The following is a 23,900-nucleotide window of genomic DNA, read 5'->3' as shown; positions in this document are numbered from 1 at the left end:
ATGTGCTTCAGCCCTGGCCTGAACAAACCACTTCTGCTCCATTGCCTGTAATATCCTTGCCCTCTATGCACAGACTGTCAGCAGGGGTGCCAATTAGCCCCAACCAAAGTTAGTATTTTTGGTAACATCTCCTAATTCTTAATCCTACTGCATTCTTTTGAATTTTCTCCATCCTCCTTCTTTCTCAAGAGTTAAAGACAAGAGAGGTTGGTCTGGATTCCTGTCTTCCAGTTGTTAAAGGGGGCATGGTTCAGGATGATCTCACTGTTGCCCTCCTTAGGGCTATGGGAGATGGGTTTGGAAACTAATTATTCCAGCGAGAAGAGGCCCAGTTCTTTCAGACATAGATGTGGTGGGAAAGCCCTTCAAAGAATGCAGGAATAGGTTATGCAATATATGTCACTGTGTCACTTGGAGGTCGGTGCAGATCAACTCAAAGCAGATCTGCAGTACAGTGAAGCACGTGAAATGGGAGCTAGTGAGCCTGGGTCTTGTTCCTAAAGGGAGGAGACAGACAAGAGATTGGATCCATGGTCATGCAAGTTTCTTCTCAGACTTTAAAAAAAAGTAGCTGTCTCCATTTTGTCCAGCAGAAAGTTCATATGATGGAACAGTTTTAAATTTTGTTTACACATATTGACATTCTTCATTTCATGTTTAAGGCTGGGATTTCAAAGGAAGTTCAGCATCCAATTTACACTGAAAGTCTTTTGCCTTTGGACATCTAACTGTCTTAGTCTCTATTGAAAATCCCAGCCTAAATCAGTACCACAGCCTGATGGACGCTGGTTTATGCTGTCTGCCATCCAGCCCCTCCCATCCTGCTCTTGTCACCTCTCTCTGTCCTCCACAAGGCAGACAACACAACAGCTCAGAAGTGCCAGTCTTCATCGCAAACTTTTTAACGTTGAAATACAGCCAGTGCTTTAAACACAGAAAGATGGACTAACTGCCAATCCCTCCAGTCCCTACAAAGTCCACCTGGTTGGACACAGTCACTGTGAATTCCTACAGATTGGTGGGAAAGATGGAGATTAAGTTTAAGTGAGGGATAGTTTGGTATCAATTAATGTCAGAGTTAGACTCTAACAGAAAAAGGTTAGTGAAGGACAGACACTTCTCAGACATCTTTCCACTGAGACTTCAGTATGTCCATGCTGCCTTTTCTAATCCAACCTGATTTAACAAAGGGAAGGTTAAGGGAGGGGGGATAGCTCAGTGGTTTGAGCATTAGTCTGCTAAACCCAGGGTTGTAAGTTCAATCCTTGAAGGGGCCACTTAGGGATCTAGGGCAAAAATTGGTCCTCCTAGTGAAGGCAGAGGGCTGGACTCCATGACCTTTCAAGGTCACTTCCAGTTCTAGGAGATTGGTATATCTCCAATTATTACCTTTATATCTTGTAAGTGCCTACCTGGGAAATAGAAAAATTGAAAATAGGCTCTTCAGTCTAGCAGGCAAAGGTATAACAAGATCCAACGGCTGAAAGTTGAAGCTAGACAAATTCAGGCTGGAAATAAGGCACAATTTTTTAACATAGAGTAATCATTGGAACAATTTATCATGGGATATAATAGTGGAAATTCCATTACTGGCAATTTTTAAAATCAACATTGGATCTTTTCCTAAAAGAGAGGTTCTAGTTCAAACAGGGATTATTTGGGGGAGTTCTATGGCCTGTGTTATACAGCAGGTCAGACTAGATGATCACAGCGATGTCCCTTAGAATATGATCTACGGCTGAGTTCTCCCAACACTAGACTTCAGAGAGGCTCTGTTTCTAGCTGAGACCTTTCTTGGTTCTCTCTCTTCAGCTTGATCCAGGAAGGAGGTGTAAAACTGGACTTCATGCTCAGTAATATGACCTGGGTGAGAGGATAGGGAAAATGGACAGGAATCAAGTATTATACCAGCGGTCGGCAACCTCTGGCACGTGGCTCTCCAGGGTAAGGACCCTAGTGGGCCAGGCCAGTTTGTTTACTTGCTGTGTCAGCAGGTTCGGCCGATCATGGCTCCCACTGCCCACGGTTCGCTGTCCCAGGCCAATGGGGGAGGTGGGAAGCCACAGCCAGCACATCCCTCGGCCCGCACTGCTTCCCGAAGCCCCCACTGGCCTGGGACGGTGAACCGCGGCCATTGGGAGCTGCAATCAGCCGAATCTGCTGACGCAGCAAGTAAACAAACTGTCCTGGCCCGCTAGGGTGCTTGCTCTGGCAAGCTGCGTGCCAGAGGTTGCCAACCCCTGTATTATACACACATACATACATACACGAGTGCTATATCTTTGATGGGCAGTGATGTTGCATACCAATACATTCACCAGAGAGGGGAGCCTGCACTGGAAAAAATCAAGCTGCACATAAAAACTAGCTGAACAAGTGATACAGCAGCATCACTTCATGCAGCATGATGTGTTAAAACTGAAGGGATGAGAACTGCTCCTTGCCATGCATGAGCTATGAAGTCTGAAGATAATATTTCTAACTACAATTAGAGCTTCAGAACCTTTTGCTGGCAGCTGCTGTCTCACGGAGATGTGACATTGTCCCTGATGTGGTCAGTGGTGAGAGAAGAAATGATATTTGAGACTTGTGCATCTGTGATGCTAGCTTAACCATGAGAAGAAAATTTCTGCTGCTTGACTCCATTTTTGACCTCTCTAATTACATGGACCATAATCTCCTCCCTGTAACTTGAATGGAATTTAATAAGTTGATTTTGTCCTTACAAAGTCCTAAATAGCTTGGGATCCAGCTACCTCAGAGACTACCTTTCTGTGTGGATATCACTGCTGTTGTGGTCAGCACAGACAGTTGAGCTAACAGTTCTTTGGGCTGCAAAGTGTGGGTTTGGAGAGGGTGTGTCTGGTAGGGCAATCTCCATGAAAGGTCTTCAACTCAAATTCATTGTCTATCAAAGCCAAAATTTGTTGACCTTCAGGGCATGTCACAAAGATCCATCTGATTTTTGTTGGTCTTTGGTAAGAGTGTGGGATGAGGGATGGGAGGTTGGATGAAGAGAATGGCTATCAGACACCTTGATGGAAGGAGATGACATAGTATCTTTATATTTTATCCTCTGATCTTATGCATTCAACATTTCTGTAAATAACACCTGGAGCTAGGGATAGGTACTCTACGAATGAATAAATAACAACAAACCTACAATGTTTTGCTGCTTGTTGTCACAGTGGTTTCTGCTGAGGAAGGCAGAGCTCATCAGCCAAAGTATTCCAGGCTCCGTTTTGTGTGTCCGGTGTATTATATGGCACCATAAACTTCTCATCCTAATTCCCTCAAACCCCAGGTTTACCCTCCAGACTCCAATTTCTATAGATTGCTGATGAACATGGCAATACCAGCTGGAACTTACCCAGCAAATTCTGGCGCTGGAGATTGAGCATGTACTGATGAGACAGCATTTCCCTCAGAGGTTTGCTGTCATAAACTCTCATGATGCTGTAGAGGTAGCATTTCTGGCCTCGCTTCAGGTCCTGTAAGAGCAAGGCAGCACATGTCAATTTAAGTGTTAGGACTAAATTTACATCTGATTCTAAACTGCTTTCAAACTGTAACGAGGGAATTCAAGTCCACTGTTCTATTGCAGGGGGATTTTATTAAATAAAGCAGAAATTAAACCTGAGGAAGAAACCTTTATAGACAAGTTTTAATTGCAACTTCTTTAACTATTTATATACACTCAGAAACTAGGCTACAAGAATGGATAACACCCTCTAAGATGTCACCTTTGTTCCTAAAGGGACATTTTTGTTTAACTTAACTAAAAGAGTTAAGTAAGACCCCAGGGCTGTGAGTGAAATACAAAGAAAGCTAAACTAGGCCTGCTATCAGTCTGTTACCTTCAGTAAGTAGGTATCCTGAGCAGATGGAGGAACTTGTATGCATGAAACTTTTGGAAAATGACGGGGACCAGGATTCCTCTTCCAATTTTCACCCATCCTTACCCAGCCTCTCAAAAGACAGGTTCGCAAAACATGAGACAAAAACAAACTTTATATCAATAATTATTCATGATCTTTCAAATATCCAGTACAACTCCTTGGAGGGGAGGAACAAAACCAGCACTAAATTACCAGACCCACATGGAATGGGCTCTGGTTGGAGGCCCTGGAAAGAAGCATAAAGAAGAACTGGATCACTGTGCCCACCTGGAATGAACTCTGGGTCCAGCCCTGTAGAAGAGAAGAACCAAAACCAGAGTTCTGTCTGTCTTTTTCTTGTGCAAATGCTTTGCTCTCATAACTGTGAATTGTAAATTGTCACCTTTCAAACTGGACTTTGGAAACCACGCAGACCTCACACTCCGTAATGCTTAAATGGAGACACCTTCCTATCCCTCTTCACCCATTGTAGAGTGCTGGTGCTAGGGATTAATTTAAGTATATAATTATTTACAGAGAGAATACATAGATAATCCCTGCCCCAAAGAATTTACAATCTAAGGGTCAGATTCTGATACCCTTACTCACATTAGGATGTGCCTTACCCCACAAAAAGTTCCAAGGAAGTCAATTGTGAGGAAGGTGCTATATAGCAGTAGTAAGCCTATTTAAATTGTAAATTGGATATGGTATGACATACTAGAAGGGGAAACGATGCAGGGCAAGCTAATAAGGTTGCTTCCTTTATACTTTGGGTCACAGCACTATCAGCTTTTTAAATGTTATTATCCTACCTACATTAGAAGGGCAGCATGGGTGTAGGAGTCAGCGTTGGAGAGAGCGTGGGAATAGGCGAGTTGTGAGGAGGAATATGAAGGAAAGGGAGGTTACATGGGATGCAGGATTTGGAAGGTATTTCAGGCATAGTGGAAGGCATAGCAATTAAATCTTTCCTGAAATCATAAGCTATTTAAAGCAAGGTGATCCCACCCCACCTCTGCCCATGGTGAAATCAAAGATCCCATGGCACTTTTCCAATATGCATATAAAGGATAATCTAGGTCAACATTTCCCCTGCTCTCTCTTTTAGGAGAACTGCTTCTAACATCTACTGCTATGTGTGCTGCTGCTTAATGCCCAACACTTGCTGCATTTGTCTACACTGTTAGTGAGTTGCTAGCATTTAGTTTACAATGTTGTGCATTGAGTTACCTGGAATATGAAAGACCTCATATATAAAACAAATTATATTCAACTCTGACTCACCCCTGGAAATACAGCTTCACTTTCAGGAACTGTCACTTTCATTCTGTTGACAAATATCCTAGCAACATAGAGGGGGAGAGAGATCTCTGGGAAGTTGGCTAAGTGCCTTGAGCAACCTCTGACCATCAACCTGCTGATTTTTACGACTACATCTTTGCTGTGTAGTGATGGGTCTGACCATTCTAATTCTCCCAGGGATCTGGATGTTCTCTGAACAGCTAAATGAAACATTTGCTCAGTCATCATTTTGTGGTTATAAAAACACTTGTGCGCAGACAGCTGGGGTTGCTGGGAGAATGCCTTAATTTTGAAGAACAGCACTTCCAATAGAACAGTGACTCTTTCTACCATGCAGGTGTGCTGGGAAATCGAGCATGCCCCTATTATGAGAAACAAACAGCAGATAGACAGCCCTATACAGGTAGAGAGAACAGAGAATAGACCCAGGTGAATCCTACAAAAATGTTCGATAAATATACCTTCAAATTTATCAACAAACGTGCTTCAACTATGTTAACAGGAGGAATTTTCAAATGCACCTAAGTGAGGTAGAATCACAAGTCCTATTGACTTTCAATGGGACTTGTACCCCTAAGTTAATTGAAAGTCTCATCCAGCAACTTTCTCTATTTATTTTCGATGAATATTCTAGCAAATGAATGCACAGATAGGAATGTTCGCAGAAACTGTGAATTTCCAGGGAATACTGCAGGATATTCATGGAAAGCAAATTTTAAATGCATGCTCTGTAACTTCCTTCTCAGAATTATCTTCATCCAAGCAGGAAATGGAAGCGTACAATGTGGCTTATGTGTCTGATCAAAATAACACATTTTTTTAATACGCTCAATGAGCTGCTCACAAAGAATCTACAGGCTGAGAATTATCTGCAGAAAGTATTTAGTGAGTAATTTCAAGTAATGAATAAATTCAAGAAAATCATTATCAGATCACAGACGAGTCATGAACCAAGTAAGAAGAGGTCAGATCCATTCATTAAATGAATTGGTACCATTACAATGTACTTATCTAGTGGTAGTGGAGAGACATTTTGCTATATAGTAAATGGCATGCGGTATGCGCTCAGAAACTGATTTTTATAAATATATTATGGTGAGAATGAGAAGTGGGTAAGCTACTCAGAGCGCTTATTTACCATCATTTTATGGGTTTTGTACATAATCATCCTTTAACACATTGCCCTTCACCACAAAACAAACACCAAACATCTTTTCCCATACCACATTACCCGGAAGGGCAGGAGAAACAGCCTAGTGATGAAGGATAGGACTCTGCAATTGTTGCTCACATTGTGAGTATCTCGCCTGATTAGATGCTTCTCAGTGTGAGTTAGGATAGCTGAGTCAGGCTTCATATGCTGTTTGTAAGATAAAACAAAGGGAAATTTGCCACTGGGATACCCTGGAGCTATACAAAACCAGTCCCACAGTCCATCTTTAAGGAGGCACTAGGATTCAGCCCCTGAGGTCTCTCTAATGAATACACCCCAGCTAATCACTAGACCTCTTTTTAATTTTAAAGCTTTAGGGAACAACTCTATCGGGACCTGGTGGCAATGAAACTATATTTGTACAAAGAGAGGGTGAAAGGAGTCCGTTTCACCCCTTTAATAAATATTTAGGTTTTAAATGAATGCATGAACTCAAACATATGCTCCAATCACATAGTGTGATTCAGAGCATTTAATGGATGCAGGAAGTATTTACTGTACATGAGGGTGTTTGGACAAGGTTTAAGAAAAGGGCATGGCACGGGGAAGTTTGTGTCTGTTAATATTTAGTCCTGCCATGAGTGCAGGGGACTGGATTTGATGACCTCTTGAGGCCCTTCCAGTCCTATGATTCTATGATTCTATGTTTAATGGAGCTTGAATGGGTTCTCAGCTCTGACCTGTTCCATTGCTTCATCAACAGACCTGAGCCTTGTCCTGAAGGGAATGTCTTCATCTGATGGGTTAAGAAATATAGTTTCCACATTCTCTCAATTCTAGGCTCCTGTCCTGCAAAACACAGACACATAGACTGCTCCTCTACCTCATCCTCCCTTAGACAAAGTATTCTACAATGATGGGCACAAATATTATAGATGTTACTGTTGTATTTGTAACCAGAACTGTAGCCTATTTTTATAAGGGTCATCCTAAAAGGACCGCCCTACCTCCTCCCATGTTGTGCAGGGAACTTATCTGTTCTCATATCATTTCTCAGTAGACACTTCAGATTAAGGTGTGTTTCTGAAAGGCTTCGCTAAGCAAGCCAAGGGTGCTTAAAATAGCACAGATGTCAGAATTGGACCCCACCCATCTTTGTTTAAGGGAGCGAGAGACTATATAAAAAAGATTTCAAGCTAAATATTGGAGCTGGCCTCATTTACCAAAGGCCTCATCCTTTCCAAAGCTGGCATCATAAATATCTCAAGGACAGAGTTTGTATCTCACACCAAAGTGAAAAGGAGGAAGAAAAAACAGAGAATCTGCAATTTGGTATTTATCAATCTCTTTTTTTACTATGCCTCCTTCAGCGTGTCTCTAGTTCTCTGTCTCTCTGTCTATTTATTATATTATTTTTCTTTCTATCTATTCATATGCACTTTACATATATACACACGCACCAACAGTTGTCTTTCTTATGCATGTATCAGCTTCCTCTTTATACATTTCTTACTTTTTTCTCTTAGTCACTGGGGGGGTGGCGGGAACATGGTGTTTTCAAGACACTGCACCTGATTCTAATCTCCACTATACTTGTGTAAATCCAGAGTTACCCCAATGAATTAAATGGAATTACTCTGAGATTTGCCCCCAGTGTAATGAAGATCAGCATCTAGCCAAGTCACACTAGGGTTGAGTTTGGCCTGTTGTGTATCAGAGTTAGCCATGTGATTCACATTAATGTTAATTAGAGTCCATGGAGAAATCCTCATTCATCATGCTGACAAAGTTCCTTTCCCTGGGCTGTTCCATCTTTCTTTCTTTAGAATCCAATTACTCCATTTTACCCCTCTCCTGCCATTATTATTTTAGCGCTGCAGCTATTTTCCTCCTATTCAGTCCATCATTGGTTCAGCATGTCACTGAGACTACAATATAAAAGTGTCATCTAGGAAGCTCCAGCGTGACTGCACAGCAACTTGTCGCTGAGCTGCCTCTGAAGGGTGCTATTGCTGTTCGATCATTCACTCCTGTCTACCCTCTTTCGAGCTGGCGGTACAGACTTACCAAGGAAGATTAAAAGAACGAAAAAATGTACAGTTTGTCTAAATAAATTGTGGGGTGGAGTGGAAGAGGAGGATATAATTGTCTCTGTGTATCTGAAGTGTGTGAACACCACAGAAGGAGTCTTATTTTGAACAGAGGGTTATAACTAGGAAGAATGAGAGAGAATGAGGAAGGAGAATATTTAGGCTGAACCACAGGGCAAAATTTCTGACAGTGGTATCTTTTAGAATCCCAAAGGGAAGTGGTGGAAGCCTCATTCCTGAAGACACTTAAAACTTAACTGGACAAAGGAATATGAAACACAGTCTGGGAACAAGCCTACAAAGAGAGGTGTTTAATCTAGATGAGATTAGGGCTAACACTTTCTGTGGGAGTTAGGCACATAACCTGTTTAGGTGTTTTTGAAAACCCCAAGTAGGCGTCTTTTGCATCATTAGGTGCCTAAATACCTTTGAAAATCTGGCCCTAGATCACTACTGAAAATGGTGCTTAGGCTCCCTGGTCACCTAGGTATTTCTGAATATTTTACACAACATAATGAGTCATGTTGATGATAAAACCATCTACCATCTATGGAGTATGATGTAAAGACGACATTTCTCTCCTCTGTTATCCTGACACCAATGGAGATGCCCTGGCAGATCTCTTCCATTTCTTACTTTGACCAGCAGTCAGGTGCCTGGATAAACAATTTCTACCTGATATTTACACATTGCAGGCAACAGTGTCGTAAGGTCTCGTAGCAATGAAGTCCCTTCCATTTTTGTTCCTGCTGCTAGGTGTACTGGTTCTCCCAGGCTTGGAAGGTGAGTATAATGCATCTAGAATGTCTGTCTGATGCTGCAAAAAAAGAAACGTAGCCTCACCATTTGCTTCTTGTTGTTAGCAGCACAGAATTATTTTTAAGTTAATAGAGCAAAAGTCCGAGGCTTTGGGGTTTTTTTAACGTAGAATGAATCTGGTGTATTGTTTAATATTTCTGCAATGCAGTGACAATGAGCAACGGTTGGGGCCAGGTCTAGTGTGATGTGCCCTCGTGCAAGCCTTCTACATGGAAAGAGCTGCAAAAGGTCCTCAGTAATTCAAAATGATCCCCGCCCTGCCCTCAACCCAGAAGTACAGCTCTTCCTGGTGTGACTAAGGCAGGGACAAAATGAAAATGAGCTGCTTTAAGACTGACAGGCATAAGAGATGCTGCGGGAGAGAGAGAGTGAGTGTGTGTGTGTGTGTGTGTCCATTGACTTGCCCTTGCATTAGAGGTGGTGTGGGCTTGTGTAACCCGCATACCTTCTGAGTGTGGTGTTCTGTCCCATCTAGTGGCACCAAGACCACTGAGAGAAAGAGTTAAATGAATTTGCTCTACAGCATTAGCTAACAGCCAGTTGGCCTTTAGCTCATGCAGTAGAGGCTCATGCACTAAGCTCCAAAAGTCCCTGGTTTGATCCTGCCCACCAACGACCAGGGTCTGTCGGTATTATACCTGCACCACCCTAAGGAGTGCTCCAGGAGGGTTCTCTCATGGAAGACCAGAGAGTGTGCCTGTACTGCCTCTGAAGTTGGTGCAGCATGCTCTGCTCCTAGCCATCTCCGCTGATTGTAAGGTGGGGTTGAAGGAAGGGTGCAGCACCATAATTCACCCATCCCTCTCCCCTTTGGGATGGCTTGAGTCCCCAGATACTAAAAATGACCCAGAATGTGCAGTATCCTAGCAAGGAGCTCCAAGGGGAGAGTGGGGGGATGAAAATGTTCATTGCACCTTCCTCCCCATATTGTTGCTGGGCTAGTGCCAGGCACATCTAGCTCTAGAGGGGAAAATGGGGCTTCCACAAGATGACGTTTGAATGGATACAAGCAGATTCTAAGGAGGTAGAGGAAATGACCATATGTGGTTTTGGGAGATAGATCAATGATGTTTGGAAGTTGACTCCAACTGTGCTGATTGTTTACTAAGAAGGATGTCAGAAAGAAATTGACTGCAATAACTTTCACAAAATTAATCTTAATTCTGGCCTGACAGACCAGTATTGTTCTAGTATTCCTCCTTCTCTCCCAAAGGTGTTGATACACCTCAGCCCTAGGCTGTAATTCATGTTGCTAGTTCTGTCCTGGGTACTCCCTGACAAAGCTTTGCTAATACACATGCTCCGGATCTGCAGAGCTGACTGCTGTGTGAGTCTGGGGGACCAAAAAATACCCGCCAATGCCTTTCAGTTCTGACCTGCTGCACCCCCTGCAGTCTCTCCAAGGGGCACAGCCAGAGAGGAATCAGCAAGCTGTGATGCATTGCACCAACCACTGACATGGTTTTGTGAAGTAGAGAAGTGGATCCATTGTATCCTGCAATGAGAGCAGCAAACTAAGATTGTTTATGACCTCATCAGAACTTGACTCCTAAGACGAGTGCACTTCATTTGCTGAATTTTCATTGTCCCGCTGAATATCTAGTAGTGTTTGCTCTTAATTATATTCAGTAAATCATCCTTGTTTCACTTTATATAGACTCTCCCTTGGAACTGTTATAACTCAGTTTAACTAGATTTAAAGAGACGTCCAAGGTGAGAGGGAGACATATGGTCCAGAGAGACACGTGGACTTTTGTTCTTCCCATACCTCTCTCTGGGAGTCGGTTTTGTATTTCTTATAGGTGAGAAGAACCCAGATGTCAAACGTCGTTATGTCCGGTTCTTGTCCAACATGCTTGAGGACAGTCAGTCTTCATCTAAGAACATTCAAGTCCCAGCTCAAGCTGACTCCTCCTTAGTAGAATCAAAATTGTTCTGCCAAGGTCCCTGCCGGGATGGATGGTTCAGTAACATGGGCCAGTGTTACAAGTTTGTCCAGGAGCAAAATACATGGGCCGGTGCTGAGGTACCAGGTTCTTCAAAATGAGAATTTTCTTTCTCTCTCCCCTTGTTCTAACTTCTTTTACTTTTTTTGTTTCTTTTCTCCTTCCTTTCTGATTTTCCTGAAATGTATCAATCCTCGAAGAAGGTACTTGATACACATTTCAGGGCTGAACATGTGGGTGAGCTACCAGCATGAAGCTTAGCAATGTGAGATGCTTGGGTAGCTATGAACCAACTCCTACTCAGCTCTCAGAACTTTTGAAATTTGAACACAGCTCTCATTTAATCCCATCCCTCTCCGGTGGTCAGAATTCACTGCCTTTCAACATTGGCATTTTTCCATCTAAACTCGGGAACAAGCCGGAGAATTTCTAATTCCTTGTTAAAATCCTAACACCAAGCTGGAGAGAAGGTTAGGGTGATTTTCCTGTTTGTGAGGCAGTCGGCTCCACCCTCACTCTGAATGTGCTAACTCATCCCTAGGATGCTTAACTTTTATCTCTCTGCCTCATAAAAACACTTAGAATCATAGAATCCTAGAATATCAGGGTTGGAAGGGACCTCAGGAGGTCATCTAGTCCAACGCTCTGCTCAAAGCAGGACCAATTCCCAACTAAATCATCCCAGCCAGGGCTTTGTCAAGCCTGACCTTAAAAACCTCTAAAGAAGGAGATTGCACCACCTCCCTAGGTAACCCATTCCAGTGCTTCACCACTCTCTGAGTGAAAAAGTTTTTCCTAATATCCAACCTAAACCTCCCCCACTGCAACGTAAGACCATTACTCCTTGTTCTGTCATCTGCCACCACTGAGATCAATCTTGATCCATCCTCTTTGGAACCCCCTTTCAGGTAGCTGAAAGCAGCTATCAAATTCCCCCTCATTCTTCTTTTCTGCCGACTAAACAATCCCAGTTCCCTCAGCCTCTCCTCATAAGTCATGTGCTCCAGCCCCCTAATCATTTTTGTTGCCCTCCGCTGGACTCTTTCCAATTTTTCCACATCCTTCTTGTAGTGTGGGGCCCAAAACTGGACACAGTACTCCAGATGAGGCCTCACCAATGTCGAATAGAGGGGAATGATCACATCCCTCGATCTGCTGGCAATGCCCCTACTTATACAACCCAAAATGCCATTAGCCTTCTTGGCAACAAGGGCACACTGTTGACTCATATCCAGCTTCTCGTCCACTGTAACCCCTAGGTCCTTTTCTGCAGAACTGCTTCCTAGCCATTCGGTCCCTAGTTTGTAACAGTGAATGGGATTCTTCCATCCTAAGTGCAGGACTCTGCACTTGTCCTTGTTGAACCTCATCAGGTTTCTTTTGGCCCAATCCTCTAATTTGTCTAGGTCCCTCTGTATCCTATCCCTACCATCGAGCGTATCTACCACTCCTCCAAGTTTAGTGTCATCTGCAAACTTGCTGAGAGTGCAGTCCACCCCATCCTCCAGATCATTAATGAAGATATTGAACAAAACTGGCCCCAGAACCGACCCTTGGGGCACTCCACTTGAAACAGGCTGCCAACTAGACATGGAGCCGTTGATCACAACCCGTTGAGCCCGACAATCTAGCCAGCTTTCTATCCACCTTATAGTCCAATCATCCAGCCAATACTTCTTTAACTTGCTGGCAAGAATACTGTGGGAGACCATATCAAAAGCTTTGCTAAAGTCAAAGAATAACACATCCACTGCTTTCCCCTCATCCACAGACCCAGTTATCTCCTCATAGAAGGCAATTAGGTTAGTCAGGCATGACTTGCCTTTGGTGAATCCATGCTGACTGTTCCTGATCACTTTCCTCTCCTCTAAGTGCTTCAGAATTGATTCCTTGAGGACCTGCTCCATGATTTTTCCAGAGACTGAGGTGAGACTGACTGGCCTGTAGTTCCCCGGATCCTCCTTCTTCCCTTTTTTTAAAGATGGGCACTACATTAGCCTTTTTCCAGTCATCCGGGACCTCCCCCATTCGCCATGAGTTTTCAAAGATAATGGCCAATGGCTCTGCAGTCACATCCGCCAACTCCTTTAGCATCCGTGGATGCAACGCATCTGTACCCATGGACTTGTGCTCATCCAGTTTTTCTAAATAGTCCTGAACCACTTCTTTCTCCACAGAGGGCTGGTCACCTTCTCCCCATACTGTGCTGCCCAGTGCAGCAGTCTGGGAGCTAAAGAGTTCTGAAGAGCAAATTCCTTTTGCCTTGTCTATGTTCCTCTAAATCTTAGAGGCTTGCTAAAAGATATACTGACTTCACTTCACTCCCTGTTCTAATGATACCAGATGAGGCCAGTGCTACGTTGATGTACCGATATATATTTGTCAAAATATGCAAATTTTCAAAATGCAGACACCTCCCTCAAATGCACTCGGTGTAACCGTTTGCTAAGTGGTGCTGCCTCCTTCCTTGGTTATGGCTATGAGACTGTGTTCAGTTTAAATGGCAAAACAAATGCCTTAATTGTCAAGGTGAACTGGCAAAGGACTCCTTAGGGCCAAAGAAACTGCCTTCATTTCAGGCTGCAGACAAAGGGGCCTCCTGCCTTAGGGGAAAGAGAAACCATCTTCTTACCTCAGGATAGAGACAAAAATCACACAATCTCACTCAGCAGAAGATAGTTACGAGAAATCTCTACCCCATCTTGATTGGTGGATGGCTGGGGAACACAGGAAGAAAAACTATTTCTTAAACACTTTTGTCCTTTCAATTTTCTCCTTCTTCCTCTTCTCTCTCTACTTTTCTCCCTTTCTGCCCTCTCTCCATTCCACACTTAATGTTCTTGTTTTCCCCTTTATCATTTTTTCTTCCTCTCACACGTCTCCGCTCTGGCCTACACCTTGCCAGGACCGCCCAGAGGATTCAGGGTGCCTGGGGCAGGGCCGGGTCTTTGGCGGCAATTCTGCAGCAGGTCCCTCTCGGAGGGAAGGACCCGCCGCTGAATTGCCGCCGAAGAATGAAGCAGCAGCGGTAGAGCAGCCTAAGTGCCACCAATCGCGGCTTTTTTCCCCCCCCCACCGCTTGCAGCACTTGTACTCACCGGGCAGCGCTCTGAGGGTTCGGCAACACTGCCACGGCGGGTCCTTCACTCACTCCAAGTCTTCTGCTGCACTGAAGGACCCGCCATCGAAGACCCAGAGCGGCTTGCAGGGCCTCTGTGGGGCCTGGGGCCTGGGACAAATTGCCCCACTTGCCCCCCCCTCTCCCCCGGGTGGCCCTGCACCTTGCTCCATTTGTATGTCTTTCTCTGCTCCCTTTATACAACTTTATCTCTTATGTCCTATTTCCCCCCCTTTCTATTTCATTCTCCACTGCCCTTCTCTCTTCACTCTCTCTTATATTCTTACCTCTCTTTCCCTCTTCACACCCATTCCCAAACTTTTCCCTCTTTTCTCTCTCCCCTTTCTGTTTCACAGACTCTCCCCTCACTTTCTTTCCCACTCTATGTTCCCGGGTCTAATATGCTTTTATCATGCAGAGTGTTTGCCAGAAGATAGCAGGGGGAGGTCACCTCACCAGCATCTCCAATGCAGCTCAGAATGATTTCCTTGTGAACCTCGCCAGTTATGTAGACAAAAGGACAACCCAGTTCTGGACAGGAGGAAGTCACCAAAAGGTAAGTGTACCCAGAAAAGGCATGAAAATAATAACCAGCTAGGAGAGGTTCACAGAAGGATTGCAAAAATTTTCCATAGAAAACTTATTGGTTTGCAGTGATTTTCAACTTAACATTTTTAGCTTTGAGCCTCCGCCCAAAAGTTGGTTTTCGATTGCGGAAAAACCAAAATATTTTCAGTTGCTTTAAACAATTTGTTTTCAGATTTGATTTTCTAACAAAAAAATTCTTCAGAACCCCATCCTCCCCCCACCACACACACACATACACAGACATTCCAGCCAGCTCTAGTCCAGAATGGCAGGATGACCTGGGTTCAGGCTTCGCTGGGTAAACTGGCTTGTGGATAATGGGTTCTAGATTTAATTTCTGCCTAGCAGAATGTGAGCTCAGTAGAGATGAGTTAATATTTATCAAAAGCTTCTGTGAATATATTTATTCAGATATTTTGTAATGAATTCACTTGGACTGTCTTCTCAGCAATATTCTAGGAAATGAGTTTACTGGTAGGAGCTTTTGTTGATACAATGAATTTACAACTAGTATTGTGGAATATTCAAAGAAAGTGAAAGTCATATTTGTAATCATTACTATTTGAACTAGAAACTTGATTCTATGAGTTATATACGTGCAATCAGGGACCAGAAATGTACCATGTGTTCTCAGTATACATTCCAAACATCTCAAAAATCGAACACCAAATACCTACAATGAACTCCTCATAAGTGAGTTATAGATTGATGCTGAATAACAAATAGATTCAGGAAAATTGCAATCTATTTGAGGACAATTCACAAAGGGAAGAAGAGGTGAAGTGACTATAATACATTATTCAAAATGAATTATTCATGCAGCTCTATAGGCCAATGCGTGACTATAGGCAATAAGGGTACACACACATTTCTGCAGAAGCCCCCTCACATTCCTTCACTCATTTTCAATCCCAGAAGAGTATTAGAATACCTCTCCTCTCTGCAGTTCTCATTAAACTTCTCTATTACTTTTCTGCAGGGTTCTTCTCTGAGCTGGACTGATGGATCACAGACAGATTTCATCCAGAGGCCTCTGAGCTCGATTTTCAATGCCATTGGTGGATTACTTAACAGTATCTTCAATGTACGAATCTGCCTGACTCTAAATTTAGGAGGTAAAGAAAACAGGGATTGATTTCTGACTTACACTTTCATACTAGGTAGAGTGTCTGAAGGTAAGGAACAATTGTTTCCGTTAGATTAATAGATTATGAGGCTAAAAGGTACCACTCTAATCATCAGGCCATAGGACTTCCCTGAGTTACCAGTAATTCCTGTTTGAACAACAGAATATCTTTTAGAAAAATATCGAATCTTGATTTAAATATTTCTAATGACAGAAAATCCATCACAACCCTGGTAAACTGTTCCAATGGTTAATACCCTCACTAATAAAAAAATTTGTGTCTCATTTCCAGTCTGAATTTGTCTAGCTTCAACTTCCAGCCACTGGATCTCATTAGATCCTTGTCTGGTAGACTGAAGAGCCCATTATCAAATTTTTGTTCGCCATGTAGGTACTTATAAACTATGATCAAGTCGCCCCTTAACCTTCTCTTTGTTAGTCTCAGGGAGATCACTCTAGGTTATCACTCTAAGGCATGTTTTCCAGTCCTTTAATCATTCTCGTGGCTCTTCTCTGAACCCTCTCCAATTTATCAGCATCCTTCTTGATGTGTGAACATATTATTCCAGTGATCCTTTCTGTTTCAAGACAGTTTCCTTGTCATCAGGGTCAGAACTTCTCCCCAAAACACACCGATGCACGCGTGCGCGCACGCACACACACACACACACACACACACACGCCCATAGAGCTCCACTATTATAACTCAACCCTGCTCTGTGAACCATTTTCTCCTGGGGTGAAAGAGGAAGGTAGTCTCCATTTTATTTAATCATGAGCTTTCTTCAGCCTTTCCCTACAAATGTACCCCCACCACCGCCTGATCGGACCAATATTTCCTGAATTAGTTGGAGAAAATGTCACCTTTTGGTTAGTGCAATTTATATATTTTGTAAACACAAATTGAAAGGACAATCAGTTTTCCAGGGACTGAGCTGAGCCCAAAGGAGCTCATGTCAGACATTAAAAAACTCATTTATAAATAGTTCTGTTACTTTTCCTTTTCATCTTCATTTGTCTGTTTCCAGTCCAGGGTATATGGGATGGCTGTGACTGCAACAAGAAGTTATCATTCATCTGCAGTTACAAACCCAATTTGACTCCTCCTTAGCCTGCAACAGGAAGTTGATGCTGCTGATGAAATCTGACCACTTTTACTGCACTCGGAATGTCGTTCAGCCACAATTAATGCGTGATTCTTTCATATGGTAAAAATCAAGATGTCAGTTTAAAAAGACCCAGAATGTTAACGCATATGATATAGATAGAACAGAAAACAGTAGAAGAAATTAAAAAGTGACTCACTTGTAAACTGCATTTAGAACACTGGAAAAAGGGTGCTATACAAATAATTTCTGATTTGATCTGAATGCTTGATGAAATCAGTGCGCTATTGGGCTTTTCCACGGGGGTTTCAAGAATATTCATGAGAGCTCTTTAATTATTAAATAATTACAAATCATTACAACATTACTCATTTCACCGTTTAATCACACCACTTCAGACATTTTAAATCCTGGAAATTCTCCTTTTTTAATGTCAGATAAATCCAAGAAAAGTCAGTTGAATATTTTCCATTTTTAAGTAGTTAAATGGCTAGTTCATTGAACTGTAATATAACCATAAAAAGAAGTACAAATCATATGGAACAGTCATGTGTATAGCATTATACAGAGAGATGATACAGAGCTTTGTTACCTGCATGGGATGGCATTTTGTTAAATGAAGCAAAACTTGTTGTTAGGGCTATGTATGTTAAAATGACTAAATATTATACATTACTGTGGTCTGTGTAAACAAAAATCTTCACTTTGTTTTTCTTAATTATAAGTGACTGTATTGCTTTTGACTCATTAGTTAGTTGTAAGTTCTTACTGTAATTGTGTCCCTCCCCAAGACAGGAAAGTAACTGGCAAATCTTCATAGAATCTCAAAAGACTAGTTGGATCATTCAGGTGATAATGGAGCATCGAGGTGAATAAACTTCCCTTGGCAGCAATGGTGGGAACACTAACATAGGCCAACTACTGGCATTTTAATGACTGTGTAATCTAACCCTGCTCGGAGGAGGACTTTGTGACATGGTGGTAACCGTGGGGGGGAGGGATAGCTCAGTGGTTTGAGCATTGGCCTGTTAAACCCAGGGTTGTGAGCTCAATCTTTGAGGGGGCCATTTAGGGATTTGGAGCAAAAATCTGTCTGGGGATTTGTCCTGCTTTGAGCAGGGGGTTGGACTAGATGACCTCCTGAGGTCCCTTCCAACCTTGATACTCTATGAACACCAGCTGCCATTGGTGCTTTATCTATACTAGAGTTCACTCTTTTGCTGATAGCAGTTGAGCTGCAGTTGTCAGAGTAATAGTGAGAAATGTTTTTAAATGTACCAGTTTTGCTCTAACATAATGACTCCTCAGTATCAGTGGCCATACTTATAATAATTACAGGGTATGCGACCGATACTGAGGTGAACATAAGAACGGCCCTACTGGGTCAGACCAAAGGTCCATCTAGCCCAGTATCCTGTCTTGAGACAGTGGCCAATGCCAGGTGCCCTAGAGGAAATTAACAGAACAGGCAATCATTAAGTGATCCATTCCCTGTCACCCATTCCGAGCTTCTGGCAAACAGAGGCTAGGGACAATGTCCCTGCCCATTGATGGACCTAACCTCCATGAATTTAGTTAGTTCTTTTTTGAAACCTGTTATAGTCTTGGCCTTCACAATATCCTCTAGTAAGGAGTTCCACAGAATATCTCATAGCTCAGTGATTAGAGCACTCTCCTGAGACAAAGGACATCCCTGTTCAAATCCAGTTGAAGCTGGGTCTCCTACATCCCAAGCACATGCTCTAGCCATTTGCTAAAAGTTGGAAGGGGGAGACAGCACCAAATCCTTCCCTTCCCCCAAGCCTGGGTTTTGTGTGAAGTGATTCAGGCACCTAACCTCAAGAAGCAGCTTCCTCCCAGCAGCCTGGGCTTAGGTGCCTATCTCCAAGAGAGAAGCAGGACCCACCCTTTTCATTGGTTAGCCTAGAGTGCTGGCTTTTGTGGATGGCATTCTTAGGCACATGTCTCTCCCCATTCATTGTATAGAGAGCCTAGGCAGCTAACTCTGGCTTTGTAGTTCACAGTGATGTTCGCATGATTTTCTAGGCCTCTACAAGTTAGGCGCTGTGATGATCAGCATTGCAACGCCTAAGTCCCTTTGTGGATCCCACCCTAGGTGCCTATCTGCACCATTAGATACCTTATTACCTTTGAAAATCAGGCCCTTAGACATATTGGCAGAACAGCCTTGGGAAATCTCCCGCACGCTGTAGCTATTCTATGGACAAAGGCCTTCAGTATCCAGGCAATAAATCCAATAGCTTTATCACAGTTAGTGCTCATGGAAGATATTTGTCCTTTTAATTAATTATTGCCTTTCCATGAGAATATGAATTATTCTGTCTGTAGTCTGTGACGTTGAGCCATTATTAATTTATTTATAATTTATGTGATAGTAGTGTCCAGAGGCCCTAATCAGGGACAGGGCCTCACTGTACTAGCTGCTATATAAACCCATAGGAAGACATGGCTCCCAACCAAAGAGTTTACAGTCTAATTCATGAGCTGGGCGGTTGAGCTGATGAAGGAGTTAGGATATTATGAAGCAATGACCTAATTTGCAGTGGTGTTTTCCCAGGCTTTGTTACAATGTCACCATCTGTCTTTTGAAATGTCTTCACTGTTTGTTCTTGTGTGGCAGTGCACAATGGGGCTGGGAGTGGAGGAGGGTATTTCCCTCCACAGAGGACTCCTGAATGGTGTTTGTGGTAGTTACGTCCAACTACTTGCAGACAATTTGAAGAGAAATGGGAGACAGTACAATTGATCACAGCCCTACCAAACCATCCAGTCTCTGCGGTAGTCCCATGCTAGGGTTTTTTTGTTTGATTGATAAGACAAAACCAAAACATATAAACAATCAGCCAATATGTTGGCCTACTAACCTGTGAGATCTGGTCCCTCAAGCTGTCAGTGACATTAGGTTAGTGGCTGTTTCTACAGGCAAATTGTCATTTCAGAGCTTTTCCTTCTTCCTACAATGCTGAAGAATGCTTTTCTGAGAAGTATATAATACAATGAGAGCCTGATTTCCTAAGCTATGCACACACAATTGTGTCCCTTAATTGTGCATGCAACTACTACAACATGCAAGCAAATTGGGTAAATGTGGGCACTTGATTACTTGCACATACAGTTACACGTATACCTGAATATTCAGTTTGTCTGCCTTTTTTTTTTGCTTGTCTAGTTCATTTGTGTGTGCAAGTACCTGATGTCACACACGATCACACAAATTAGGTGTGTGCTTGCAAATGCACAATTTTGAATAAATGCCATTCTTGGATAATCACATGGAAAACTTTTTTTGTCAGATCAGTACTCTTGTCTTGTACTATCAAAAGAATCAATACTGCAGTAAAATGCCATAGATTTTGAGTAAAAAGTCCACAGGAGTTCCACAAATGACCTAAATCAAGGACTTCTAACCCTATGGCACCTTTTGCTTTATTGCCATAGAAATGACAAATGACCCCAATAACTGTCCCCACTTTGATCTGGTAGGAAACACGTAAACCCTGCCCTCTTCTTTCTCAGGCAGGGAAGTGGTTTCTGCAAGCAGCCTACAGTTGGTCATGCTGACAAAAGAGAATTCAGGTTAATGCAGCTTCAAAACCACTAAAATACACCGCAGAGCCCTCAGCAGCTTTAGACACAGCCTTCACCTCAAGAGACTCTAACAATTTTCTCCTTGCCTCTCCGTAATGATGAATGCACAGGCTGAAATACACAAAAGGGTAATAAAATACTCCGTGAAGGTGTTGAAGGTGCTGCCACAGCTTTCCCAGGGAAACAGCTTTTCTAGTACTGATACATTATCTCTCCCAGTAGCTTATTTGTGAAGGTGGCACTGTGGAAAATGGCAAAAAGGAGAAAATAACACATTCCAATTAATAATTAGTAGCACTGGTAGCAGAGCACCTGCTGTACATGTGTGAAGAGGCTAATTAGGAAGGAGAGGAGTATCTTTGACAATGCACCAGCAGAAAGGGAGAAAGCAAAAATGGACACAAGGAAGGATCCTTTCAGAGGAAAGGGGTAATTGCATAGGGGTCTGGGAGGAAACCTAACCTTTTTCATCTCATGGTTCAAAGTTCCTTTGTTCATCTTATTGTGAATCAGCAAGAATTGACATTCTGAGTACTAGCGAGACAAGAAGACAGGGTCTCTCACTTTACTGCTTCTCTGGGGCCTCTCTACACAAGGGAAAAATTAGAAACCATTTCCAGTGTTGCTCACACTGGTTGAGCTGAACCAGGGCATGTTGGGAGACCTAACATAACTGCTGGCCATCTTTTGCAGCACCGTGTTGATTACCCCTATTTCAAGCAGGGGTATTTGCTTAAAACGTTGTTAGCAGCAACAGGTCAATCTACTCATTATGTATTTATAATATTATAGCACCTAGAAGCTCCAGTCACGGACCAGGACCCCTTTGTGCTAGGAGCTGTACAAACACAAAACAAAAAGAAAGTCCCACTCAATCTCACCAACTGAACCAGTGTTAGCAATGGAGGGAAATTTTCTCAAAAATATCTCTAATGTAGATAAGATTTACAAAGGGATCTTAGAAACTTAAGTTTGGTAGTTAATGCAAAAATGTATCCCATGAATTCCCATTCATCATCTTTGCACTTCATAGTGGTAGTAATATTGGTATTATCGTAATGCCCAAACAATATCAAGGTTCCATTGTGCTACGCAGTGTAAAAACACACAAAACAAGGCAATGTCTGCCCAGAATGGCTTTTGTGTTCACTTCAAGAAATCCAGTTTCCTGGCGCAAATATTCACGGAGAGTGAATTTCAAAGTATACATGCCAGAAGTGCTTGTATATTTTTACCCAGGCTGAACAACAAGGACTGCAGAGCTACAGCAAGGAAGCTAGCCCCTTGAGTGATTGATGAATATACTAGAAATGCTTGGATAACTGGGGAGACAGAAGCAGAGATTAACCAGGCACTCAGATACTACACTATAGGGCATGGTAAGAACCATGGTTGGAGAGATTGAGAGAATGTGTGTGCATATAACCAAGCAGTGATCACAGCCAGATTGTGTGGGTGTGGTGTAGGTGTGGGTGGCAGGACCAAGCAGTGGTCACAGCCAGCTCACATAGGAAGTCTGGCTGTCCGTAAAGTAAGGATACGTGCAAACTGACTTTCTGGGCCAACAGCTGAGAGGAGACCATGATCAAGGAGCTAGGAGCAAGAATCGTCCAGTGCATGAATGCTGCTTTACAAGCTTTACACAATCTTTACTGCAATGGAGAAATGTTCAGTGGTTTAATTTTTAATATCACAGCCGATGGTCGAGAAACACTGAGAATATCTGCATGTAAAATATATCTTGATCACAATTTGTGCTTCTCCTTCACTCTACCCCTCCCCCTCATCCTCGCCCTTTTTAATCAATCACAAAATCACCTTGAGCATGTGCAAGTCTCTGCTTCATACCACCAGCTTTTCTAAGTACTGCCTGGATTAAACCCATAGTCTGTGTATATAGCAAGAAAAGATCAGTATGAGTGCCTTTGAGTACAAAAGGTCGATTTCATTATTTTAGACCCATGTAACAGCAATCAACAGCCTACACTTCAAATCAGGAGAAGCATTTCTGAGACAGCTAGCAGAGAAACTCAGACTGTGCATTAATAGATTCAGGCAAAATATTGCCAGTTAGTGTCTAATTAGTCAGCTCTGTATGTACACCAGTGGCAGTTGAAAAGATCTGCTTTATTCTGAGTTTCGGGAGCACTCACCACAAGAAACAATATTTTATTATATGTTGATTTTCTGCAAAAGTCCTTAACATAGACCAAGTCTTTTCAACAGTAAAGGCTGTATCTAAAAAGGGAAAGAAAAAAGGTCATAGAAAATAACTATTTTAATAGAAGAACCAGGAATTATTGATCCTATGCTTCTCATACAGAATATAAAGCATATATAATTTCCAGGAGGATGTGACTGATGGTGTAGCTCAACTAAGAACATTCTTCATAGATTGAAGTAGACAGGTACCATGTGTGGGGTCATGACTGCACAGTCATGCAAGAAAAAGCTTTGAACAATTAAAAAAAGGGAATTCTTCACTACTATTTCAGAAGTTAGCCCACAATTACATTTTTGTTAACTCTTTAGTGGTTTTGAAAGGCTCAGTAAAGGACTGTTTCAACACAAAGGCCTTTTTCAACTCTGTTGTACCTTTTCTTCTTTGAAGAGCTATAACATATTGATCATTTCTGTAAAGACTCTTCACCTGTCAAGCACTATTTTTGCCCTGTACCATACAATCTTCACATTGAAAAAACACGTTTATATGTTTATGGTGCCTCAAAAGGTTTATTGTATCCATTAAAGGGGATTAAAGTTGCTTATGGTCTTCAAAAAAGAAAGCCACATTTAGAATTATACGACTACAAAGAGAAAAAAAGGAGAATTTTTGTCCTACATTTCATTAATTAAATGTCATACAGGTCTGCCACCTTCAAATTCTAAATTCCTGCTGGAAGAAAGTGTCTTGAATGGTGTGTTTTTTACAGAAACTCTGTGTTATTCAATGGATTTTACCCTGCAGAGCAGAAAATGCTGTGCAGGGTGGAATCCCAGACTGTAAACTGATCTAATAAAAAGTAGTAACGAAGAAAGTCTCTTTGCAAAACTACTGAAGGTAAAAAAGGACATTATCAGTCTAATATGAAAGCAGGAGAGATTATTCCAGATTGACTATTTCTACATATTGTTTGGATCTCTAGCAGTATAAATTTGATA

The 23,900-nt window shown here is 42.4% G+C and overlaps 2 protein-coding genes across 5 annotated transcripts; one reads left to right on the top strand and one right to left on the bottom strand.

Moving 5' to 3' along the window:
* Positions 1-1,302: 1,302 nt before the first annotated feature.
* FAM216B (family with sequence similarity 216 member B) lies at positions 1,303-5,205 on the bottom strand. Of its 4 annotated transcripts, XM_044996000.1 has the most exons (5): positions 5,166-5,205; positions 4,282-4,381; positions 3,858-3,967; positions 3,371-3,491; positions 1,303-1,863 (listed from the first exon to the last, which is right to left on the bottom strand). In XM_044996000.1, exons 3-5 carry the CDS (start codon positions 3,954-3,956, stop codon positions 1,733-1,735), a joined length of 351 nt encoding a protein of 116 aa, XP_044851935.1. In that variant the 5' UTR covers positions 3,957-3,967; positions 4,282-4,381; positions 5,166-5,205; the 3' UTR covers positions 1,303-1,732. The 4 variants fall into 4 exon arrangements, with proteins under 4 accessions (XP_044851935.1, XP_044851952.1, XP_044851926.1 ...); XM_044996017.1 differs by lacking the exon at positions 4,282-4,381 and having other exon boundaries at positions 5,166-5,200; XM_044995991.1 differs by lacking the exon at positions 5,166-5,205 and having other exon boundaries at positions 3,858-4,190; positions 4,282-5,155.
* Positions 5,206-9,148: 3,943 nt separating this feature from the next.
* LOC123361590 (snaclec bitiscetin subunit beta-like) lies at positions 9,149-17,134 on the top strand. The gene is made up of 5 exons (XM_045001628.1): positions 9,149-9,209; positions 11,027-11,271; positions 14,728-14,865; positions 15,877-16,012; positions 17,052-17,134. Exons 1-5 carry the CDS (start codon positions 9,149-9,151, stop codon positions 17,132-17,134), a joined length of 663 nt encoding a protein of 220 aa, XP_044857563.1.
* Positions 17,135-23,900: the final 6,766 nt, after the last annotated feature.

This window comes from Mauremys mutica, chromosome 1 (assembly GCF_020497125.1).
Source record: "Mauremys mutica isolate MM-2020 ecotype Southern chromosome 1, ASM2049712v1, whole genome shotgun sequence".
Taxonomy (NCBI): Eukaryota; Metazoa; Chordata; order Testudines; family Geoemydidae; genus Mauremys; species Mauremys mutica.
This window is presented reverse-complemented; position numbering and strand designations above follow the sequence as displayed.